Source organism: Globicephala melas, chromosome 19, assembly GCF_963455315.2.
Source record: "Globicephala melas chromosome 19, mGloMel1.2, whole genome shotgun sequence".
Lineage (NCBI taxonomy): Eukaryota > Metazoa > Chordata > Mammalia > Artiodactyla > Delphinidae > Globicephala > Globicephala melas.
In genome coordinates, this window is record NC_083332.1 from 62,293,329 (window position 1) to 62,316,922 (window position 23,594).

General features: G+C 62.1%; 1 protein-coding gene across 8 annotated transcripts in view; it reads right to left on the reverse strand.

Moving 5' to 3' along the window:
* Positions 1–23,594, reverse strand: part of ANKRD11 (ankyrin repeat domain containing 11) — a 168,753-nt gene that overhangs the window by 4,860 nt on the left and 140,299 nt on the right. For 7 of the 8 annotated variants that reach the window (XM_060289796.1, XM_060289799.1, XM_060289797.1 and 4 more), the window contains 6 exons: positions 20,163–20,301; positions 12,621–12,791; positions 12,304–12,507; positions 11,469–11,611; positions 8,762–8,909; positions 1,975–8,435 (listed from right to left, as the gene is read on the reverse strand). In XM_060289796.1, the coding sequence (XP_060145779.1) occupies positions 1,975–8,435; positions 8,762–8,909; positions 11,469–11,611; positions 12,304–12,507; positions 12,621–12,791; positions 20,163–20,301 (7,266 nt within the window). Of the gene's footprint in view, positions 1–1,974; positions 8,436–8,761; positions 8,910–11,468; positions 11,612–12,303; positions 12,508–12,620; positions 12,792–13,213; positions 13,311–20,162; positions 20,302–23,594 lie in introns of all 8 variants that reach the window. The other variant, XM_060289803.1, reaches the window with a different exon arrangement.

Below are 23,594 nucleotides of genomic sequence, written 5' to 3' on the forward strand. Positions count from 1 at the left end.
GGGGGAGGCGAGGGAAGCTAAGAACAGAGGGCATCTGCACCTCGGCCCTTGCGCAGCCAAGAGGGGATGGAGGAGGGGCAGGGTGTCCTCTGTTTACCGCAGGCTTCACGCACCCTGAGACCCACTGGGACACAGCTGCCCAGAAGCCACACGAACAGGACAACTGGGCCCGCCCCTCTTCCCAGGGCGTCAGTGAGGGAGCGGGCTCGCCGGGGCACTACCCCCAGGTGCCGGAGGCCACCCCTGAACCCAGAAGGGCACTTCTCCCAGGAGAAGAAGCCGGTGCTTCCGAAACACACAGGAAGCATGTCACAACGGCTCCAGCCCGTATCTGGTGCTGGAGCCTCTCGTGGGGCCAGGAAGCAAGAGCGTGTTCAGGAAGCACGGGACTGCCGAGGAGCCCCTCCCTGGTGGCCGAGGCCAAGTAGGGTGCAGTGGCTCATGTGGCCACGACCTCGGGCTGGAGGGGAGGAATAATGCCCACGGTACAGTGGCCGCCACAGACAAGACCCTCGGAGGGGCTGGACTCGAGGCCCAAGCTCAAGGTACATGCTCTCTTCCAACTTTTCGGTCCAAAATTCTCAAAACCCGAGATGGAGCCACCCAGCCGGGTCTCTGGCTGCACGTCCTGCCCATCACGCCCCGGGGGCCCAGGGCGCCGGCCTCCCCTTGCCTCTTGGGCGCCTGCGGTGGTCTCTGTATAGGGGTCTTGTTTGGGGCTGTTGTGGGTGTGAGGTCACCTCCATTTCACCCTCCCCGGCTCCAGAGGGTGTGGGAATGAGGCCCTGGCCTGCCCTCACCCCCAACAGCCTGGGTCTGGCTGCGGGGCGACAGGCTGTGAACCGCAGCCCACCGCTAGAAAGGGCTGAGCTCCAAGAGACACACAGGTTGCTGCGGGGTGAACTCGGGTGGCGGGGGTCCAGGGGGAGGCAGGAGCACGGCTTTCTCTCTAGTTTCCAAATGTTCTAGGTGGCCACGGTGCTGTTTGTCTAAATTTTAGTTACTGAAACCAAACAGCAGCAAAGTCTCACTGACCGGGGATCCCAGGCCAGGTTCCCCTGCATCCAGTGCCTCGGGCTCCCCCTCTCGGCTCCACTTCCTGCCTGGGAACAGGCAGCGCAGGCCGAGGTCTGAGCGCAGGACGCATCCCGTGCAGCACCGACGACCGTTACGGGGGCTTCTCCCAGGCCCGAGAGACAGAACAAGCCGAAAGCTGGGCTTTTTTCCTCACGGGCGTGGGGGTGGGGTGGGCTGGTCAAAAAATGAGGCAAGTCCGCCACACAGGTGTGGATGGGCAGCACCTGGGCAGCACCGCGAAGCCTGGGGGCCGGGGCGGCTCTGGCTACCACTGAGCACAGGTGGCTGAGATCAGCTTTACTGGCCGCGACGCCTATGCCTGCTGCCTGGGGGGGGGCGGGGCAGCAGCTCGTGGAGGATGCGCGCTCCCCGCGTGGCTTTCTTCATGTGGCAGGACCTGCCAACGGCCCGCGTCTGGGCGTCAAGAGGGGGTGGGGTGTGTGCGGCGGGGCTCGGACAGGTCACGTCTGCACAGACGTGGGGCGAACCACCAGGGGACGGGGCACGCGAACAGACGGCCGAGAGGCGGGGCGTGGGCCTGACTGGGCAGGTGGGGAAGCCCAGAAACCCAAGGAAGGACCTGCTCTGAGGAGGCAGGAGAGGGGCCCTCAGGCCTCTAGGGGAAAAGGTCTGGGCTCTGGCCTTGGGTTGGCACCGTGGGGCCGCTGGGGGCCAGGGTTGGAGTCTGGGGAGCCCTCGGGCTGTTTAAGGGGATGGAGGGGACACTGAACCAGAGAGGGGGCCAGGCGCGCCCCACGTGGGTGGAGCCTGGGTCAGCCGAGGTCCCAGCGCGCGGACTGGGTGGGAGCCGCCATGGGGCAGACGGGGAATGACGGGGAGGACGGCGCAGCGGGTCCTGGGCCTGGGGGGCGCCCCCCCCCCCGGGCAGGCACTCACCACGGGGATGTGCAGCTTGCTGAGGGGCTTGCCGTCCAAGAGGTAGGAGCCGGTGTAGGTGACGTACTCGGCGTAGCACTGGGGCGCCTGCGGGCTGATGTAGCAGAGGATCTTGCGTTTCTCCTCAATCTTCTTCCTGATCTGCAGGTACTCGAAGTACGGGTTGGACCTGTCGCTGTGGTAAGGCTCGATGTCGTCCAGCTTGATGGCGTCCACGATGGCAGCCAGCGTCTGCTGGATCACCTCCCGCGTCTGACGCGTGGACGTGTGCATCTGCTGGGCCAGCTGCTGGCTGGAGCGCTGGAAGCGGCGCTTGCGCGGGTGCTGGGCCTGGGGGTCGTCGTCCTCAGAGCCGCGGCCCTTGGCCCTGGGGGTGGGCGCGGCCGCAGCCTCCTTCTCGGTGGGCGGCGAGCTCTGCTTCTGCTGGTTGGCCAGCATCTGGGCCCGGGTCCTGGTCATGCGCTGGGGGATCTCCTCCACCTTGGGCGCCTTTGGGGCTTCGGTTGTCGGTTTGGGTTCCGGTTCGGGGGCTTCAGCCTGGACGCCGTCCGGAGGCCCCTCGAGCCCGGCACTGTCCTGGGGGCCGGCCCCATCCGCTGCGCGGGCCTGGGCCGAGCCGTCCCCGGGGCCGTCGGGAGCACTGTGGGGCGTGGCCAAGGGGTCTGGGCCCTCGGCCTGCTCGTCCCCACTCCCCGGTGGATGCTGCTCTGAGGGGGCTGGCGTGGGCCCAGAGGCAGGGTCGGAGTCCTCGGGGGCCCTCCCCTCCGGCCCGGCCCCGGCCTCCACTGTGGCCTCGGGCAGCGCGACTGGCTTCGGCTCCTCTGGGGGCTCGGGCGCAGGCTCGGCTGTGAGCCGGGCGGCCACCTGGTCAGGAGGCAGCACCCGCTGTTCGTCAGCAGCTCCCACAGGGACGTCCCCGCCGCTCGGGAGCGCGGGGGTGTTGTCCAGAGGAACGAGAGGACTCTCTTCCACAGGCTCTGCTTCGGCATCGGAAACATCCTTCGTCTGGAGAGGAAGCTCCGGCAGCGAGAAAGGCCCCAGGTCGAGGTCATCCTCGGTGGCGGGGAAGGCACCGGGCCAGGGCACCGGCTCCACCTGGCCGAGGGCAGACAGGTTGTGACCACTTTCCAGGAAGTTATTCTCCAGGGGACCCAGGGCCTCCACCTGAGCCACGGCCGTCACACACGCAGACTCGGGGGGTGCGTCGGGGGGCGCTTCCGGAAGGGACTTGCAGTTACTGAAGAAGGACTCCAGCCTGGAGGGAGGGGCGAACGCGGCTGGCTCTTCTGAAGCAGAGACCGCGGCCGGGACTGCTTCCCCGGCCTCGTCCTTGACTTCCAGTCCCGGCTCGGGGACCGACAGAGGGTATGAGACGGGCGACACCGGGTAAGGGGGCTCCGGGTGGAGAGACTCGGCAGGGCAGAAATGTTTCGGGGACTCCGGGAATCTCTGTGGGGACTTCAGCAGGAGGTCCGACCCCACAGGCCAGCTGGCCGGGTTTTCGGGGGTGCCCCCGATGAGGCCAGAGGGGAGGCCCTGCTCCACGGTGGCGGGGTGTGCCCACTCGACCGGCTCCTCTGTGATGACGGTGCTGAAAGGGCCCTCGTCCAGGGGCTCCAGGAAGCTGGGCTCCGGGGGGATGATGGCCGCGGTGGCCTGCTGGTCCTCCGTGGCATCCAGGGGAATGCCAAGGTCAGGGGGAAGGGCCCCCTCCATGGACGGGGCCAAGAGCTCGTCTCTGTGTGAAGGGGGGGACTTTGTTGGTAAGCCGGCGAAGGCGCCCTCTGGGGAGGGGGTGATGTTGGCTGCGGCCGCAGGCGGGCAGTGCAAGGCGTCCGCTTTGGGGGAGGGGATGCCATAGTCCGGGGAGTAATACCCCGGAGACAGGCAGGCGAACTTCTCAGTGGGTGCTGGGGGCCCCGGGGCCTTGTCCTCCGGGTGCTGCCCCGGCGAGCTGTAGCTGGGCGCCGCAGGGACGCTCTGCTGTCTGAACAGCTTGTCCCCAAGTCCGAACTCTTCCTCAGGGGTCCTCCTGATGTCCACAGACACCGAGCGGTAAAGGTTCGCGCACAGCGGCCTCGTAGGTGTCTGGCCCGGTGTTTCTGAAGTCCCGCTGGCGGCCACGGAGAACCTGTCAAAGAAGGAGGGCGAGCAGGCGCTGGCGGACGTGCTGGACACGGGCTGGGGGTCTGTGCAGTCGAACATGAGGTCGGGGTAGTCATCGGCGCTGCAGGACGGGGTCCGGGGCGTGTGCATGGCCTCCTCGTAGCTGGGGCAGGACACCACCGAGGCGGGGGTGGGGACCCCGGTGGGCCGGCCGTGGTCCGGCCTGGGGGAAGCGGGCAAGACCTCTTTCATGTGGGGGCCTGCCAGCCAGTCTCGGGGGTCCACCGCGGGTCCCGGGTGGGGCTTGTTCTCGGCAGCAGGGGCGGCAGGGGCTGACTCCTTGAGCTTCTTGTCCTTCGGGGCAGGGTCCAGCCCCAGCGGCTTCTTCGGCGGGCCGTCCAGGCCCTTCTTCCGCCCGTCCTCGGCGGGCCTGGCCTTGTCCTTGAGCTTGGGGTCACCAGAGCGGTGGCGCAGCTTCTCCATCTGCTTCATCCTCTCCTTGTGCCGTTTGTGGCGCTCCTCGATCTCCAGGTCCTTCTGGGAGAGCATCCGCTCGAAGCTCGTCATCATCAGGTCCCCGTCGCCCAGGAGCTTCTCCCGCGGCCGGATGTCTTTCTTACCGGGGTCTCTAACCGGGAGGAGCTTGTCGTTCCCATTGCTCAGCTTTACGGGGTCGCCCTTGTCCTTCTCCAGATTCTCCTTGACCTTCTCCTTCAGCTTGGCCTCGCCAAGCTTCCCGCCCTCGTCCTTGGGCTTGTCTCGGAAGGAGCCGGGAGGGTTGTCCTTGTCCCTGGCCGCAGGCTTAAGCTCCTCCCGGTGGTGCCGCGGGGGCCCGTCCCCGTGCCGGTCCCGGTGCCGCTCCTTCTCGTCCCGCCACCGCTCCCGGTGCTTCTCCCGCCGCCTCTTCTCCTTCAGGAGGCTCACGGTGCTAGAGCCGTAAGGCCTCAGTTCCTTCTCTACCTTCTTGGGAGGTTCTCTTTCAGGATCATTTTTCTCCTTCTTTTCGGTAGAAAACAACTCGATGGTTTTCTCTAACTCGTCCTCTGCGTCGGCCTTGATGCCGTAGGAGAGGCCGTAAGCGTCGGCCTCCAGGACCTCCTTCTCGTACTGGCCGCTGTCCTTCCGGCCGCCCGTGTCCTTGCAGTCGTCGCTCTTCTCCTTCTTCTCGGGCTTGTCCTTCCTGACCCGCTCTCGGTCATGGCTCTTCTTGGAGGAGGATGAGGCGTGCCGGTGCCGCTCCCTCTCCCGCGCCCGCTCCTCCGGGGGCTCCGGGAAGGGCGCCTCCAGGAGGGCGCCGAGGCCCGGGTCGTGGCCGCGGTCGGGGAAGCCGTCCGACGACGCGTCGCTGGCCTTGTCGTTGGAGTCCTCGCGCAAGTCCTGCAGCGCCGCCTCCTCCAGCCGCTCCAGCAGGCTCTTCTCCGCGTCGGTGCCCTTGCTCGCCTTTCTCTCGCGGCCCTGCTCCCGGTCCGGCCTCTCCCGGTGCCTGCTCTTGGCCTTGTCCTCCGCAGGGGGCCTCTTCTCCCCCTTCTCGGGGAGCCTCTGCTTGTTCCTCTTGTCCTGAGTGGAGTCCACCGACGCTCGGTCCTTCCTGTCCTTGTATTTTTCCGTGGACTCTCTGTCCTTCTTCTCTTTGTGCTTTTCCAAGGTTTTTTCTTTCTTGTCCTTCCCCCCGTCGGTGGCGCCCTTCTCCTTCTTCTTCTCTCTGATTTCTTTGTCTTTCTGCTTCTCCGCATGCTGCCTGTCGGCCGAGTGCTTCCGGTGCCTGTCGGGGGGGTGCGGCTCCCGCCCGTCCTCCCTCTCGGGGGGGCCATCCCCCCGCCCCTCGCCGGCCTCCCCGACTTTGAATCCGCTCGCCGCGTAATCATCTTTTTCATCTTCGCTTTCATCAGTGAATATGTCTGCAATGTACCAGCTTTTCTCTTTACCCTTCTTTTCATCTTTTTTTTCAGAGAAGTCCTCGGAGAGAATTCCGGGGAAAGCCTTCTCCCGTCTGTCTTTACCTTGGTCGAGAGATGCTTTTCTGTCTTTGTCTTTGCCATGCTTCTCCTTGGCGTCCTTTTTCTCTTTGAAGCACTTCTCAAGCTCTTTGTCCTTCTGGCACTTCTCGAGCGTCAGTCTTTCGTTTCTGTCCTTGTCACTGGGCTTCTCTTTGTGCTTCTCCAGCTTTAGCCTCTCCTTCCTCTCCTTCTCTCTCGCCGGGTGGTGCCTCTCCCAGGGCTCCAGGCTCTTCCCGAAGTCGCAGTCGGGCCTGTCCTTGAAGACTCCCTCGCAGCCGCACTCCTTCAGGTCCTCCCTGTGCGCCTCCTCGGGCTTTGCACGGCCATCTCTCCGCTCCTTGGCGGCCTCGGGGGGCTCCTTCCTGTCCCGGCCGCCTTCCGCACACTCCCGCCTCCTCCTGTCCTTCTCGCAGAGGTAGCCGGGCACGGCCCTGTGCCTGTCGGCAGCGTGCTCTCTCCTCCGCTCCGAGCCCCGTTCCAGGCAGTCCCTGTCCTTCTTCCGAGAGAAGATGTCCCTGTCCGTGCGCTTCTCCCGGGCCTTGTTCTCCCGCCTCTTCTCCCTACTGTCCTCTTTCACCGTCTCCAGGATCAGCCTGGCCACAGACTCGCTCTTCATGTCCCTGTAGTCTGTCACTGCAGAGTCCCAGCTGTCTTCCCCTTTGAAATCGAAGGATGAATCTGACAAGTCAGAGAACCACCGATCCTGGTCATCAGAAAGACTAAACTTGGTGTCTTCGTTCTCCAGAAACTGACTTTTGTTACAATATTCATCAAAAGCAGACTCCTCCCTATACACTTTTTTGAGTTTTTCTTTATCTTTATCCTCTTTGAAGGTCTTCTCCCTCTCTTTTGAAATTTTATCCTCTTTAAAGTCATTCTTTTTCTCTAACTTGGAGGGCCTGTCTTTGGACTTCTTCTTTCTTTCCTCCTTGTAGAGCCTCAGCTTTTCCTCTTTTGGAGATTTTTCCTTCAGCAGCTTCTCCTTGTCGGCTTTGCTGCACCGGTCCTTCTCCTCCCGGAAGGCCCTGCCCCCGTCCTTGTTCAGCTCCCTGATTCTCTTGAGCGACTTCTCCTCTCTGGAGACCTTGATCATCTCGTCCTTGAAGAGCCACTCCTTCTCCTCCGCCTTCATTTTGCTGAGCTTCTCCTCCTTCTTACAGGGGTCTCTCTCGTGCCTCAGGCCTTTCAGCTTGCCCTCAGCCGGCACGTCGTCCAGGAGGATCGCCTTGTCTGCCCTCTGCTTGGAGTCCTCGTACTCGTAGGTGAAGCTCTTCAGCTTCAGCTCCTGGCTGACGGAGCACAGCCCCTTCTCCTTGCTTTTGTGTTTATGTTTCGTCTTGTGTTTCTTGACGACTTTGCCCTCCTTGTCCAGCTTGGGGATGGCGCCGTCCCCGCCGGGATGGAAGGAGTTCTTCCTATCGGGCAGCGCGCCCTGCAGGCCGGCCCTCTTCCTGTGCTCCTGCCTCTTCCTGACCGGCTTCAGTGACTCCACGCTGGAGCCCTCGGAGGAGCCATCAGACTCGCTGCTCAGTCTCGTCCTCGTGGAGTCTGATAAGGAGCTGACCTCGGACCAGGCTGGAGAGGAGATGGTTTTCCAGTTGTCTGTCCGCCAGTGCTTGGCGTGCGGGTCCGCGTGGCTGGGGTTATGCTTCTGGGGGGCGGAGCTGCCGTGGGACGAGGTGGAGGAGGCGGACAGGGAGCTGAACAGGGCAGGGTCCTTCAGCACCAGCGGGGACTCCTTGAGGCAGCCGGGGCTCCCCGCCGAGCCCCCACCGTCCTCGCCGCTCTCCGAAGACTCGCTCTCGGACTCGGAGGAGCAGAACTTGTCGCTCCTCTTCCCAAACCGCACTTCTTTGCCCTTGATTTCTTTCTTTCGCTTCTTTTTCACTTTATTTTTCTCCTTCTGCTGCTTGCAGTTGGAAGGCTCCCGTGTCTTGTTACCAGGCAGCATCGTGTGAGCCGAGAGTCTCAGCTTCTCCCCGGTCCCCACGGCGACACCGACGTCCTCCTCGTCTGACGTGTCCGACAAGATGCGGTGAGACGCCTTCTTTGGTGCAATCGTGCTGTTTTTAGTGTAACTTTTCACTTCCATTTTGGGTATAGAAATAAAACTATTTGACTTAGTTTCCTTCCTGTAATCCTTTTTCAGCAAGTGTTTGTCGTCCACGGGAGGGATTCTGTCCTGCTCGTCGTCCTCGTCAAACTCATACTCATCCTTGACGGGGGTCACAGTTTTCTGGGGCTCCGGATTCTTAGTCTTGTGCTTCAGACCTTTCTCAAACTCGGAGTCCGTGTTATTGCCGTCGACTGAGCTGGAAGGTGCGAACGATGGGGCGTCGTCCTCCTCCTCGGAGCTCTCTGCGGGGACAGGGGGGAGGAGGTCAGCGGTGCTTCAGGCAGGGGCTGCGGGCACCTGGGGAGGGGAGGGGAAGGCGCCCGTCCAACAAGCGCGTCACCTGGCTTAGTTCAGGTTGAGGCTGGCCCCGGGCAGAGGGGCTACAGAGAGGTCTGCACAGACACGGGGCTGGAGACCCTGCACGGAAGCCCCCCATCCCGGCTCAGGGTGGGGGACTCCTCACGGGCCAGAAGCTCCCGTCAGCAGCAGGCATCCAAGGAGGCTGCCGGGAGAGCCCTGCTTACCGCGGTGACGCCACCTGCCCAGCCCGCGCCCCCGCAGCACTGACCGGCCGAGCTCTCCTCGCTGGACGTGTAGGTGCCCTTGCCCAGCAGCAGGTTCACCATGGTTGGGGAGCTGGCCACCTTGAGCGGCGTCTCGCCCTTCCTGTTGCTCTGCTGAGGGTTCCCTCCATACCGGAGCAGCAGCTTCACCACCTGCGGAGCAGTGAGAGGCCCGTCAGGGACCCTGAGAAACACAGAGCGGCCGCCACGCTGATGCGCAACTGCGGCCCCTTCACAGGGCCTGAGCACGACCAGGCCAAGGGGTGGAGGCTGTTCACGCTGCCCGCGAGGCCTCTCCCACCAAAGACCCACCACTCAAAACAGGCTGCTCCTCTCGAGCCGCCGGGTTCCTGCAACTTGCGGGGAAGGCTTTTATGGGGGGGGGGGTGGGGGGTGGGAGCGGGGGCGTGTTACACAGTACAGAAAACAAAGACCAAGCTTGTGCAAGCAGGTTTATTGCATGTTTGTTTATTGCAGGAAAGTAAGATCACCTGTCGCTAATCCGTGCCCAGGACCCACTGAACGCAAGGACAGCAGACCTCACTTTACTGCGCTTCAGATGCCGTGTTGTCTACAGACGGAGGGTCTGCGGTGACCCTAGCCTGCACCCAGCAAGTCTACTGGCGCCATTTCCCCGACAGCATTTGCTCACTTGGTGTCTGTGTGTCACATTTTGGTAGTTCTCGCGGTATTTCAGACCCTCCACCAGCAAAAAGATCACGACTCCTGGAGCTTCAGGTGACAGTTACATTTTTTTAGCACTAATGTATTTCTTTTTTTTTTTAAGGCCGCATGGCACAGCATGCAGGATCTTAGTTCTCTAACCAGGGATTGAACCCGTGTCCCCTGCAGCGGAAGCGTGCAGTCTTAGCCACTGGACCGCCAGGGAAGTCCCGCGATAATGTATTTCTTAACGAAGGAGTGCAACTTGTTTATAGATACGGCTGTTGCACACCTAACGGCAACTGTCCAGTGCAGACAACGTTCAGATGCACCAGGAAACCAAAGAATTCTGTGTGACTCACTCCATCTCGATCCTCGCTTCACTCGGGTGGCCGGGGCGGAACCGACAGCCTCCCCCAGGTGCCTGGCAAACGGGACGGCGGCCTCCACTTCAGCCCGGGCTGCACGCAGGTGTACCTGGGTCTGCATGGCGGGAGCAGGACACTGCTTCCTGGGCAGGTGCTCCCCTGCCCTCTGGCAAATCACCACGGTGCTGGACAGTCCTGGGGCCAGAGTCAGGGCTCTGGTCCCGTGTCCTTGCTGTCTGCCAGCCGACGAACACCCCAACTGCTTCAGGCCACCACGTTCCCTGGCTACGGCCCCTCCCTCTGAGACCAGCAACGCAGGTTAAGTCCCCTCAATGCCGTCCTCCCTCCGGCCGAGAAACGGTCTCTGCCGTATGCAGCCCCGAAGGCCACCAGCCCACCCGGACAGTCCTGGGTCATCTCCCATCTCCTGGCCCTCAGCCTTCTCCTCTCTGCAGAGCCCACACCTGAGGCCACGTGTCCATTGTCTCTCACTGCTCCCTAATAACAAGTTTAAAGACAATTACACAAGCGGAGATTCAGGCGGCGGTCCTCTCCCTCCCAGCTCCATCACCTACCAGCCAGCCAGCCTCATTTCACCCATACCCCATACCTGCCCACTGCCCCGGGTATCTTTTTGTTTTTTAATTTTTGGCTGTGTCGTGTCTTAGCTGTGGCAGGCGGGACCTTTCGTTGCGTTGTGTGTGGGCTCTTCGTTGCGGTGCGTGGGCTTCTCTCTAGTTGCGGCGCGCGGGCTTAGTTGCCCCATGGCATGTGGGATCTTAGTTCCTTGACCAGGGATCAAACCTGCATCCCCTGCGTTGGAAGGCGGATTCTTAAGCACTGACCACCAGGGAAGTCCCTGCCTGCCCTGGTTTTTTTTTAGCAAATCCCAGATATTTCATAAAGTTTTTCAGCATACTTCTTCTCTAAAACGGCTCTTAAAAAGCAGTAACAACGAAAACCCCATAATGCCATCGTCTTCCCTAAAACGTTAACTAATTCCTGACGTCAGCTCTGCGATCAGCACTCGGGTGTCCCAGGTGTCTCGGCATCCTGAGCTCAGAGCACCTCCCAATCTCTCCCTGCGCCAATGCGTCATTTTCACACTGGCCACACTGCCGGTTCCCTGACACCTTCCTACAGTGACCAGCGGGGCCGCCACGACAGACCAGATGCACTCAAACAGCTGCCACGTGTCCTCATCACGCACCACCCCAGCTCTGGCCAGGGGCCTCTTGGACAGTGTGGTGGTGACCGCAGCCAGGTCCTCACCTACACGTGCGGCTCCTGCATTGGACCTGAGGGGCCGTGCCCCAGGTGCTCGCGGCTCCTGGGCTGCTCACCCCATGTTGTCTACCCCCGTCCAGGCTGCCGGGTCTGGCGGCAGCACAGGGCCGAGGACAGGCAGAGCCCCCCTGCCTCTGGGTATGACCACTCACCTCCTAATGGCTGACCACACCTGAGTGGCCGGAGCAGGGCCCTGACACACAAGCCACAGGCGGCGCGAGAGGCCACCCAGGCGCTGACCCAGAGTGAGAAAGCTGGGCTGGGGGGAGGCGGGGCCTGTCAAAGATTCACTTCCTGGTCCCCCGCACACAGGAAGGACAGAGAAGCAGGTGGCTGCGGACCAGTGCACAGTCTGATGGCGGGCCTGCCGTGGGGTCTGCGGGGAGGCGCCCACCTTGTAGTGCCCATTGTTGGCGGCGTCGTGCAAGGGGGTGTCATCATCCAGGCCCTTGGTGTTCACCTCTGCGCCGGCGGCCAGCAGCTGCTTCGCGACATCGTAGTAGCCCCGGTTACAGGCCTCGTGCAGCGCAGTCCAGCCTGGAAACAGACACTCAGCACGTACGTGATTTAACCCTCAGGAAGGTCACTCCCGCTGCTGGGTGGCACTCAGGAAGCGCTAAGGACAGGACAGAGGCCTGGTGGGCACCCAGACTAGAAATGCCGAGTGGTCTTTACTTGGGCGCCTCTGGGTTGCTCGTGACCTCTAGCGGTTAACCTTACAGACTAAGAATCTGAGAGGGTGACGTGGCCCACCGAGCTGACAAGGGTACAGGATCAATGAACACAGGGTCACAAGGGGCAGCCTCAGCCCAAGTCACCTGTCAACACACAGGGAGGATGTGCCCTGTCTGCAGACAGGGAAGCAGGCAGGGCGTGGCCACGGCCGCAGGTCTGGAAGGGCCTCCGTGAGCATGCGCTGAGGCCTCTCGGGGAGCAGCTGCTCACGTCGGCACGCACACAGAGCTGCCCCGTGGACAGATCCCAGGGCTTTGGAAAAATGCAACTTAGGAAAATCGCTTTTTTTTTTTTCCTTTTAAAAAAAAAAAAAGGTGCTAAACTAGGTTTGGGTCCAACACCCAGGGCCGTGGGAAAACCTAGGATTCCACACGGGAAGGCCTCCTGGTCTCACAAACACTCCTCTCTCAGTGCACAGCTCTGGACACACAAAAAGAGCAAATCATCCTACGTAAAAGGGGGTCTGCCCCACGGCCCTCCCTCCGAGCTCTCACCTGCGAAGTCCTTGACGTTGACGTCCGCCCCCTCGCTGATGAGCTCCTTGATACGCCGGGCGTCCCCCCGGATGGCCGCCCGGTGTAGGCGGGTCTCTCCACGCTCATTTCTCTTGTTCACTTTATCTTTGGTTTTTGAGGCAGAATTGGGCGTCCCCTTCTGACACACTGTCGACTGGGAGGGGTGCTTTGGTGTCGTGTCCACTGCAGGCCGAGGAGAGGATGGGCGGAGGTTACCGGGAGGGACCTGCGGGGCTGGGCCACCGTCCCAAAGGAGGGCCTCCCAGGCCCCAGGACCACCTGCCCCCAGGGCTCACCTGGGCTGTTGGCAGACTCCTCGGCCGTCATCTGCATGAGGAGAGCCACCTGCTGGCGCTCCGAGAGCGGGTAGCCGGCGCGGATCCCGGACAGCCCCATGCCGAACAGCAGCCCGGCCTTGCGGGCGACAGGCTCCTTCTTGATCCTCTTCCGCTCGGGACCCTGCTTCTCTGTGAGGCGTGGAGGAGAGAGGGGAGACTTCATGCCACGGAGCCCTCTGACTCCGGGGCCGCACAGCCTGCGGGGGAGGGGAGGGACAGCTGGCAGCACGCACGCTGCCCGTCATCACCTCTTCCGGCAGTAGCTGTGCTGGGGACACGATTCCGACACCTCGGCACCAGCCACTGAAGCCAAGCCTGGCCCCCACCGACCGTCCACCGCTCCAGGTGCCTCCCCAGACCGTGCCCTGCGCGCCAGGCGGCGGGGCGGACGACCCCGAGTCCCGGCTCCCTCAGGACGGGCCTCGGTCTAGCAACTCCTAGTGTCTGTGGTCCAGGTCCTCTCCCCACCCCGCCTCCGAAGAGTTCAGATGTAAACGCAAACGCAGCTTGGAGACCCGCGGGGAGGCCAAGGCTGGTGGGCGGTACTGTACCTTTCTTCTTGCTTCTAGGAGCCTCCATCTCATGCCACGGCGCTTCGAGGAGCGAACCAGCCTTGCAGTACCACGGCGTGGACTGAGCTGGAGGCATCTAAAGGCATCAACACAGAGCACTAACGAGATACGGCGCCGGCCCGGCGCCCCTCAGCCTCCTCGCGACAAGCACACTGTGCTCCTCTGGCCCCTCACCTGACACCCTGCCGGCCTCAGGCAGAAACACTGCGCCGTGCCTTTCGCAGGGGCAGGGGGGCGGAGAGAAGAGACACCCCCCACTCCACGGACCAGGAGCCAAAAGCTGACCTTGCTCCACACTCACCCTCCTACTCACAGGAACTGGGGCTCCGTCGAGTCTCAGACCCCTCCCCTGCTGCCCTGTGTGCTCTGGGGAGCCCGGGGATGGGGGGGCCCAGGTCACGGGTGCGGACCACGGGGAGGGAAGCTGGGTCGCCACGGGGCCCGGGTGTCTGAGGGGCTCTCCCTGCCCTCCGCGTCCCCGGGCTGGGGCGACCTCTCCACTCCCACAACTACAACCCTGGGCTGCTCTCCACCTCAGGCCCCACAAGCGTGTCACGCTTTCCATTTTCTTACAAAGCGTTTTCTGTAAACAGTTACTTCCTTAAAAAGTACCTTAAACTGCCTTTTTAAAAACTGAAGTTGTGATCTGCTGACAACGGTGATCTGTGCACCTTAGGTGATGACCCCCGAGCACCACACGCCACCCCGCCAGCAACAACTGCTTTCTAACCAACGCACGAGGCATAGGCCCAAGCAAGGAGGAAACTCAGAAAGGACGCTCCTCAGGGGTGACCAAGGACCCCGCTCGCCTTCTCCCCCGCCCCCAATTCCCCCACGACCCGGCAAAAGCAGTGAGGAAAGGGCGGCACATGGCCCCGGCTCTTCGAGGAGGCCTCTGCACAGGGCACAGCTGGCACCCAGCAGCTTCAAGGAGCCCCGAGAAACGAAGCCACGCTGGGGCAGTGGCCGGACCTGGGCAGGAGCCTGGCTCAGAAGCTCTCCCACAGCTGAGCGCCACACGGATGGGTCCGGGGGCCGGGGCAGGGGGAGGCCGTGGGGCCCTGCTCTGCCCAACCTCCTGGGAAGCACAGCCTGGCCTCAGACAATTGGGGTGTCTGGCCTCTCAGGGGCGGTGGAGACACGAAGCCCCCAGAGGAGAGGACGGAAGCAGAACCTCAGCGAAGCGCGCGACCCCGCGGCCTCCCGCGGGCTGTGGGCGCACCTGCCGCGTACACTGGGCCCCCTCGGGGGCGGAAGCAAGCAGCGCAGCCCCCTCCGCGGCGCACGGGCCTCCAGGACAGACGCGCCCGTGATTTAAGATGCCAGAGGAGCCCGGCAGAAGGGCCGCAGCCACCTCTGTCTTCAAGTGACCGTGCAGCCAGTGGACGCCCAGGACCAGGGAGGTGCCTCGAGGGTCTTGCCTGCGCTGCTGTTGAGTGGCAGCGAAGAAGCAACTTCTACCCAGAGACTCTGATGTCGGCGGCAGAGCTGGGCCCTGTGGCACCGGCCTGTGGTCTCAGGAAGGGGCTGGGAGAGCTGTAAGGCTCAGGCAACCCCAGCACGAGTCCACACCTGCCCAGGGGCCCTGCTCACCCCACACGTGGAGGAGAACAGACTAACCCAACCCTCTGGTCTCCCCAGGCTTAACACAGGGAAAAACCCCAAATGTAATCCCATCTCCTGAGACGCCAACTTCTCGGTGGTGGAGTGTACTTCTCTACAGGTGCCGCGGCTGCCGGGATCTGGAGAGCCCACGTCTGGCCGGGCTGGGCGTCGCAGGTGGGGCGGCTGCCCACGGAACCCGGGCCACAGAGGAGCGGAGGCCGGGGCGCTGGTGCTGCAGAAGGGCCTTCCTGCCCAGCCACTGCGTCCTGTCGGCAGGGGCCAAGCCGGGGGTCAACCCAGGTGAGACCTGCAGAACGTCCTTCCTGCCCTGCCCTGAGGTGGGCAACGGCCCCGCCTGCCAGCGCTGGGATCGGGGCACGGCAGAGGAGGTGCCCGGGCAACGGCCCAGCTCCCTCAGCGCTCTGCCGGCATTTTGTCTCTCACATCCAACCGGAAGCAGAACAGAAGGTACACGAGGCCCAGGCGGCGTGTCAAGCTGTAGGCCGGAAAACCGGCAGGTCCGTGCGAGCGGCGAGCAAGGCCAGAGGGCGCTGTGGGGGCGCGGGGGCTGGGGCACACCCTGCCCCCTCGCTCTCCGGGGACGCCAGCCGTGCCATCTTCCCAGGGTAACGGGGGGAAGGCAGTCTCACGAGCCTGGACAGTCCCCTCGCCGTGAGGAAAGCGAAGCACAGCCGTGTGACTCGGCCTGTATGTCCATGGCGCCTTGATTCTCACGCTCAATCACCTCGCTGGTCCTCTGTGAAATCGGGGCCACGTTTATCATCTCTTCCTGGGACACGGTCACCCAGCTAGCAGATGCAAGGATCCCCAGCCCCCCAGGCCATCCCTGCGTTTCCCCCTAAATGCGTTCCTGTCTCCCCCGGAACACGCCTCTGCTCTCCTCCCACAGCCCCCGTGGCCTCCGCTGGGGCTGGGCCTGCGGAGGGCGCAGCCCTGAGGGCCTCTGTTTCAGGACCCAGCACCCAGAGTCCACTCCTCCTGGAGAGTTTCACTCCCCAGCAAAACTGACGGCGTCCAGTGGAGAACTTCCCCGAGTCACGGCGAACCCTGGCAGCAGAGACACAGAGTGAGCTTCTGGGAGAAGGTCTCCTCTGGCTTCCGGGACGTGGTCTGCAGACACTCTCCCGGCCGCCTTCTGTGTCCCCTCGGGCGGTCCCGTGGTTCCACACAACGCTCTGCGTGGAGCCTGCACCCTGCGCAGACACCGGCGGCCCCGTGTGCTCCTCCTGGACCCCGGTCGGCAACTCCCCTCTTCCTTCTGTGCGTCAGCCGAGGCGGCGTCTTCAGGTTCAGCAGCTTCCAGCTCACTCACTCTGCTCATGGTGGACCCAGTAAGCGCTAGAACCCGTCCCCCGCCCGAATGCTTCGTTTCAGCAATCGTTTCTGCTGCCTCATGCTCTGTTTTACACTGTGAAAACCCTGCCTGATCTTCTGGACGCTGTTCTGTGTCTGCTCGGGTGTCTTCCTCCTGTGGCGGCCATCTCTGGGTCCAATCCTCGTCTCCGCTCTGGGGCTAGGAAGGCGCCCAGAGGCCCAGGGAGGGCCAGCCCCATGGGGGCAGGACGGCGTGAGCCTGGGGAGCCCTCTCGGCCCCCAGGCGGGAGGATGGCATCTTCCAGCCGGAGGTGTCGGCAGGCACGGCTGCCCTCAGCCCGTCCACTGCCACCAGACGCCCCGTGGCTGACAACCAGGGCGTACCACGTTGCCGAAAGTGGGAAATCTAAGACTCTCCTCAGATGTCACCATCGTCAGGGCTCCGCCCTGTGGTGGGGAGGGGGCGGAGGAGGTCCTCGGTCTCCCATGAAGTTGCAGGGCTCGGCCCACGGCAGGCTGATGGGAGGTGGGTGGTCGGCACTGGGACCTGCTGTCCCAAGAGCGGCCCGTCCCTTGGCCTCAGAGCACACCTCCCACACCACACAGGGTCTGACCTCCACGATCAGTCACAAACACAGGCTTCTGACCAAGGAGCCGGCCCAGGCACAGTCCACATGTGACAGATACCCCGTCAGGTGACGTGCTGCACGGGGTCCTCCCCGCATTACACTCCGACCCTCCAAGCGCCACTGGACCCACATGGGCACCATCATTCAGGCTGTGGTGACAAACGGCTTCCCTTCCGGTTTCCTGCTCTGTGTCTCCTCCTTTTCCTTTTTAAAAAAAATTTCCAGCATTGATCGTTTAAAGAAAGAGCGGTCTGTGTGGCCTTCAGCAAGTCCCCGGCCTGAGAGGGACAGGCTGGACCCCCCACGTCTCACTCCCCCGGCAGAGGCTGCTCCAGCTCCAGGTAAGGGCGACCACAGAGCCGTCCCCCAGGTGACCGTGATCAGGAGGCCAGAATCCATGGAGGTGAGGTGGGCATAAAGGGCCTGGACAACAGGGGTTCCCAACCACTGACCCCAACTTTCACGACAGCAGTGAATCATAATCCAGACCGCCAGCAGCGCACGAACAGCAGCATCCATCCCGCCGGCCCCAGCCTGCCTGGGGGCCTCTGACCACCCCTCGAGCTCCCCACACCCAGACCCGGGAGTTCACCGGGTGGGGCGGCCACCCTGACCCAGACCAGAGAGAAGCGGGCCCAGCCACGCCCTCTCGACTTGGCCTGGGATGGAGGTGGCCAGCGTACTACACCAGTCCTGCCCGCTCTGGGGTCCCGAGAGCTCCAGGGTCACAGTGTGGGTGGCATGTGCCCTCCCAACCAGCGACTCACAGCGTGTCATGCCTGGCAGGCGGCCAAGCCCCTGCATGGTCACCCACGTGACCTCCAGCATTTGGCAGGGGGCATGCTCAGAGCCCAGCGCCAGTGAATCCCCGCACACAGGGCAGCCTTGAGCAGGAGTCCCGACAGGCCCTGCCCACCAGGGAAGCTGCGTGCCCGCCGCCTCCGTCCCCAAATCCCAGCCCTAGACGGGTGAGCTGCTCACACATCCTCACTGCAGAGCCAGCACAAAGTAGAAGCAAAGAAACGTTGGGAGCTGAGAACAGGCCCCTCTCTGAAGGGCCCTGGGGGCTCCAGGTGGGAGGCGGGAAGGCTGCTGTCAGACTGAGCAAGAAGCCTGCAGGGCTTCATCCACACGGACCTCAGCAGGAGGTGTGCGTACACTTACGTTGCGGGGAAATTAAACACATAAGAAGCAGACAGCAGAGTATAATTTGAAGCAGGTCCCGGTCCCACCAAGACTGGCACCGGGCAGGAGGGCCCCCTCTCCCTGCCTGCAGGCACCCGCCCGCTGGTGGCCTGAGCTCCAGGGAGGACGCCCCAGCTCTGACTAAGCGCTGCGGGCCTCCTGGGGACCGGGAAACAGGAGGGTGCTCCCAGGGAGCCCGAGGGTCTCCGGGGGATGCTCACCAGCCTCCCCCGCTCAGGGAGCACAGCCGGAGAAACTACTGGCCACTTGCAACCGTCCCGTGAGTGCCAGGCTGCATCTTCCCAGCAGGGGGCGCTGGAGGGACACGGCAGGAGCCAGCAGGCAGGGAGGGGACGTGGGAACACGGGGACCTTCAGCCTCCCTAGCTCGGTGCTCACCAGAGTTGGCACTTCTGTACAAGAGCCTCCCCATCTGCCCTGGGGCGGGTGGGCAGGCGGCACCTGGTGGAAGCGAGGCCTCTCAGAGGAAGAGCTTCACTCTGCCTGGCCAGGCGGCCGCTCACCAGGAAGGGCAGGGAGGGGTCAGTGACCAGGGCTGCAGGCGAGGTGCCCAGTCCTGGCCCGAAGGATGAGACGCTCCCAGTTACTGGAGACGAGTTCTGCCACATGACCAAAGCAGGTGTACAAGAAAGCTGCAGGGTCAGCCCCTGAACCCCGGGGGCGGGGGGGATGGGCAGGACACAGTCACCCAGTCGAAGGCCCCCCTCCTCCCACACTGTGTACTACTGAAAAAGCTGGCACATAAGCGGAGCCGTGCAGCTCGCAGTCGTGCTGTTCCAGGGTCAGTGGTGCAGCAAAACTGGCCCCCAAAGGGATAGCCACTCAACAGTAAGAGGACAAATGCTGGACTTTCCATGTACTTAGACTTTGTCCCTGCCTGGAAAATCCCACTTGCAAAACGTTCTTCAGTTTCCCACCTGCCTGGCGCCCCGTGCTGAGATGCCAACCGTCCCCTTCACGGCCAGCACCCCGCAGACACCCCCGAGGACGCCGCGCCCGCCTGTGCTCGGGCAGGGACATCCCAGAGGACGACACCGACCTGCAGGCCCCCAGCACCCAGGAAGCCGCACCCAACAGCGACGCCACGCCCTCCAGTACCAGAGCTGGCTCGGGCACCCAAGCTTGAGCTGGGCCTGTCTCTTCTGCACCCAGAGCCTGAGGCACAGGGTCCCTGCGAGGACTCCCACCTCCTCTGCCCTCCTCCCCGGCCCAACCCCTCCCCTTGCGGAGGACCCCGCGGAGGTCGAGCCGCCTGCCCCGGACCCCAGCCATACCCCAGCCGGCACCACCAACCCCGCCAACCTGCTTCACCAGCCTGCAACTACCCCAGGTCATGCTCAGTGGCTGCGAGCCCGGGGCGCACCCGCCTGGGGGTCGCCCCGTGCAGGAGGCGCTGTGAGTGAAGACGTTCATTTCAGGCTGTTCCCCCTGCCATTTCTCCCAATTCTCTCACATTTATGTCATTCCCGTACCTGCCATTTTCCTGAGACCTGACACAAACCCTCACGTGCAGCAAAGCCCCCTGCCCTCCGCCCGATCCTGGCAGGACCTCTGCTCCTTCCCCCGTGGCTGCATCCTGGGGGACCCAGGCCCCCTCGCGGCTCTGTGGATCCACCCCACACCTGCCCCTGGCTTAGGGGGTCTGCAGTCAGATGACCGGCAGGCGGGGAAGGCCCAGCACACCAGGACCAAGAGGAGGAGTGTGAGCCGGCTGGCAAAGGGGCCGGGTTCTTGCCTGGACCCAGCACATGTCCCTGCAGGCAGCTCGGATGGAACCAACCTGAACGCGCACGCGCCACGTGGTGGTGAGTGGCACACCCGCAGCGCACGCGCAGGGGGACTGCGTGCCTCCTGCTCATTCTCACAGCTCCCTCTGGCCTCCATTTCAAACAACTGGGTTTAATTTATGTGCTTCTGCAGCCCTGAGGGGAAACACGTTTATCCTGCCATGTGAAGTTCTCCAGAGGCTCTCCTTGAGAGAGAGGAGCCCGTGCTCACACGCACGGGAGGCCCCTGGGCAGGCTGGGGCTGGGGGAACGTGGCTTCTGTGCACACTTGCGGGAATCCTCTGCCTGGGAATCTGCCCTGTCAGCTGTGAGTCACCCCCTCCCGAGTCCGTGCAGCAGAACTGGGGCGCCGGGGGCGGGTGGGTACCTGTGTCCGAGTCCTTCTGCTCTCCATTGGCGCCCACAGTGAAGGGCAGCTTCCGCTTGGTCGTTCGCTCTCTCACCTCCTTCCCACCATCAGTGCGGTCCAGCTTTGGGGTCTTGGTTAGAGAAACTTTATCTTTATCCTGGAAAAGAGAGTGACGCTTTCAGACGCTGGCCCCAAGTTAGACTCTCAAAGTCCTTAGGTCTAGCAGGACTTCACGTGCCCGGAAAGCAAGTCTCTTATCTGGGCAATGGACACCCCTCCTGCCCACCAGGCTCAGAGGCACCCACGGCCCTACCACCTCGCTGCCTCCTGCCTCGTGTTCCCAGAGATGGACTCAGTAACGGCGAAAACGCACCTTCAGAGGGGCCTGCTGACAGACGGAACCTGCCCTCTACTGGAAACTCTCCCCGTGACCGTGAACGAAGGGGCCCGGCCTCGCACCGAACGGGAGAGAATGTCTGCCCTGAGACGCTGGCTCCCCTCCAGCGTGTCGTCCCTCGCCTGCCCGGGGCCTGAGCCACCTCTGGTCACCACAGGCCTGTGACACTGCAGGGCCGTCTTTGGGACGGATCTTGCAGCCGCAGCAGCCCCGGAGCAGAGCCCAGTGCGGGCGACCCAGCCCAGAGCAGGAGCTGGCTAGAGGGCGGCCGGGTGTGGCCATCGCTCCCAGCCCTGCTGACCTGTAAGGACGCGGGAGCCCGAACTCCAGCCTCAAACTGGGAGGTCCAGCCGGGCGTCTGCCTCGCCTGCCACCGTCTGCAGAACCGGGGGAAGCGCCACCTTGGGGGGGGGGGCGCGGGGGGATCGGGATGTGACACGCCCCTCACAGAAAGGGCAGCACACAGAGCCCTGAGGGTGGGGTGCGGGCGCTCAGCAGAGCCTCAGGCTAACCAGCGCCCCGGCTCGTCTGCCCGCAGCGCACTGCACCACACGGGCCAGCCAATTTGCGTTGCTGACATGGAGGACGGCACTGCTACCGCCAGGCGGCCCCTTCTCCAGCAGCAGGCTTCCTTTCTGGAATCCACCCCGGGGAGGCGGAGGCAAACACACGGCCCTCACAGCAGCCCTCACGGCACTGGGGCGTCGGGTGCTCCTGGGAGGGGACGCCCAACCCTGAGCGGCGCAAGTCCTGTCTCCCAGGGCCCTGAGAGTCCTCCACTTGACTGCCACGCCGTGCCCTCCAGTCTCAGCAGGCAACGAGACACCCTTGGGTGACCAGGGAGACCCCGCCACAACACACCGCCAGCTCCGAGGGCACCCGGAGCGCGAAGAGGGACCAGCAGGCAGAGCCCGAGCCTCGGCCGAGCCGGTGCCAGAGGCACCAGGACACAGGCCCGCTTGTCACCACCTGCACGCACCTCCGCCCCGCCCCCCGCCGCCCCTGCCAGGAGAACAGCACCCACCAGTGAAAGCCCCAAACTGTAATAAGCAACCTGCCACCAAAAAAACTCCTGGTCCAGTTCGTTAATCTGATCGACAGACACAAAAAAAGATAACACAAATCACACTAACAACGTATTCAGAAATGCAAGAAATTAAAAAATCAATGTAATTCACCACACTAAGAAAATAAAGGACGGGGACTTTCCTGGTGGTCCAGTGGCTAAGACTCCACACTCCCAATGCAGTGGGCCCAGCTTCGATCCTTGGTCAGGGAACTAGATCCCACATGCCGCAACTAAGAGTTCGCATGCTGCAACTAAAGATCCCGCATGCTGCAACTAAGAGTCAGCGCAGCCAAATGAATAAGTATTTTAAAAATGCTTTTTTTAAAAAAAAAAGGATGGAAAATTATGATCATCTCCACAGCTGCAGAAAAGCCCTGAGGTCCTGAGACCAACTCCCAGCACACTGTGGGGAGGGACGTCCCCCACCTGACACAGGTTTGGTGCAGAAGATTGGGTGCCACCCCCGAGAGGGGGTTCAAGGCAGGAATGCCTATACTCACCACATCTACTGAAAAACTAAACCTATTTCTTAATGAGCAAAAGATCTGAACACGCACTTGTCAGAAAAAAATATCCATACAGCCAGTTAACGTTTGGAAAGGTGTTCGGCGTTGGGAAAATGCAAATTAAAACCAGGAGGCAACACCAGTACTCTCACAAGAATCGCTGACTGGACCGGCAGAGCAGTGGGCCTCGGACGCTGCTTGGGGCCACTCAGAGTTTCTAACGAAGTCCGGGGAGTGAGTGACATGCCACACGAACTCACAGTTTTGTTCATAACAGTAAAAGAAAGAGCAACCGCCCATCAAAAGGCAAATGGGTGCATCCACTCCAGTGCAGCCGTAGACGGAACATTCCACAGCTGCGGGAAGATGCCGGCGGGCTGCGCCCCACCGTGACAACACGCCTCAGGGGGGCGGTCTCCTCCACGGTCAGACCAGGCCAGCCCCGCCCCCCTCTTCTTCCTGAGGGATAACAAGGAGTATTTATCTTACGACGCTGTGTTTTTACACAGGAGAAAATCCAGAGGAATTTACGATTAAACTCTTCAAATTAGTAAGTGAATGAGAAGCTCAATCACACGGAAAGTGACTGGTTTCTATATACTATAAACCATTAGGAAATCATGCTGAAATATTACATATTCATATCCAAAGACATTAAATACACAGGAATGAATCTAACAGAAGGTGTTCAAGCCCTCTACATAGACAATTACAAACATTACTGAGAGAACAGAAATTAGACTGATAAAAATGCAGGCCCACTTATGGGACACTGTTCAATACTGTTAGCACAGCATATCTCCCCCAACTCGTCTCTACATTCAAAGCAATCCAATCAAAACCCAGCAGGCTTTGCGTGGAGATCAACCAGCTTTTTCCAAAATGTACATGGAAACGCAGAGGGTCACAAGTAGCAAGGACAATTCTGAAGAACAACGAAGATGGGCAAATTAAACTGCCAGGTATCAAGACTGTACAATTACAGTCACAACAGGTAGTCCTGGACCCAAGGGCCAAAGGTTCAGAGCAAAGAGCAGAAGCTGAGCCCCACCTGACTGGTGACAAGGGCTCCGCTACAACCCAGCAGGAAAGGACAGTCTTCCCAGTGACAATGACCATGTGGACATCCACAGGGAAGAAAATAAACCTTGACCCTCCCTTACAGCACGAAACACAAAATGAGTCCAGATGGATCACAGACGGACAGCTTGCAGAGGACGGTACAGGAGACCAGTAGACGACAGAAAAAGGCAAATTAAACTGACATCCCCAAGTGTTAGCACGGATGGGTCCGCCTGACCTAGGCTTTGGGGGTGCAGAACTGTGCAGTCACTTTGACGAACCGTTAAACCCTATCTGCTGCCTCCACAGAAAAACCCCAATGTATGTATGTTCATGTCACACCTGGACTGGAAAGAACCCAGATGTGTATCAGCACAGGAATCGGCAGAGAAGCTGCTCGAAGGTCCATCCGATGG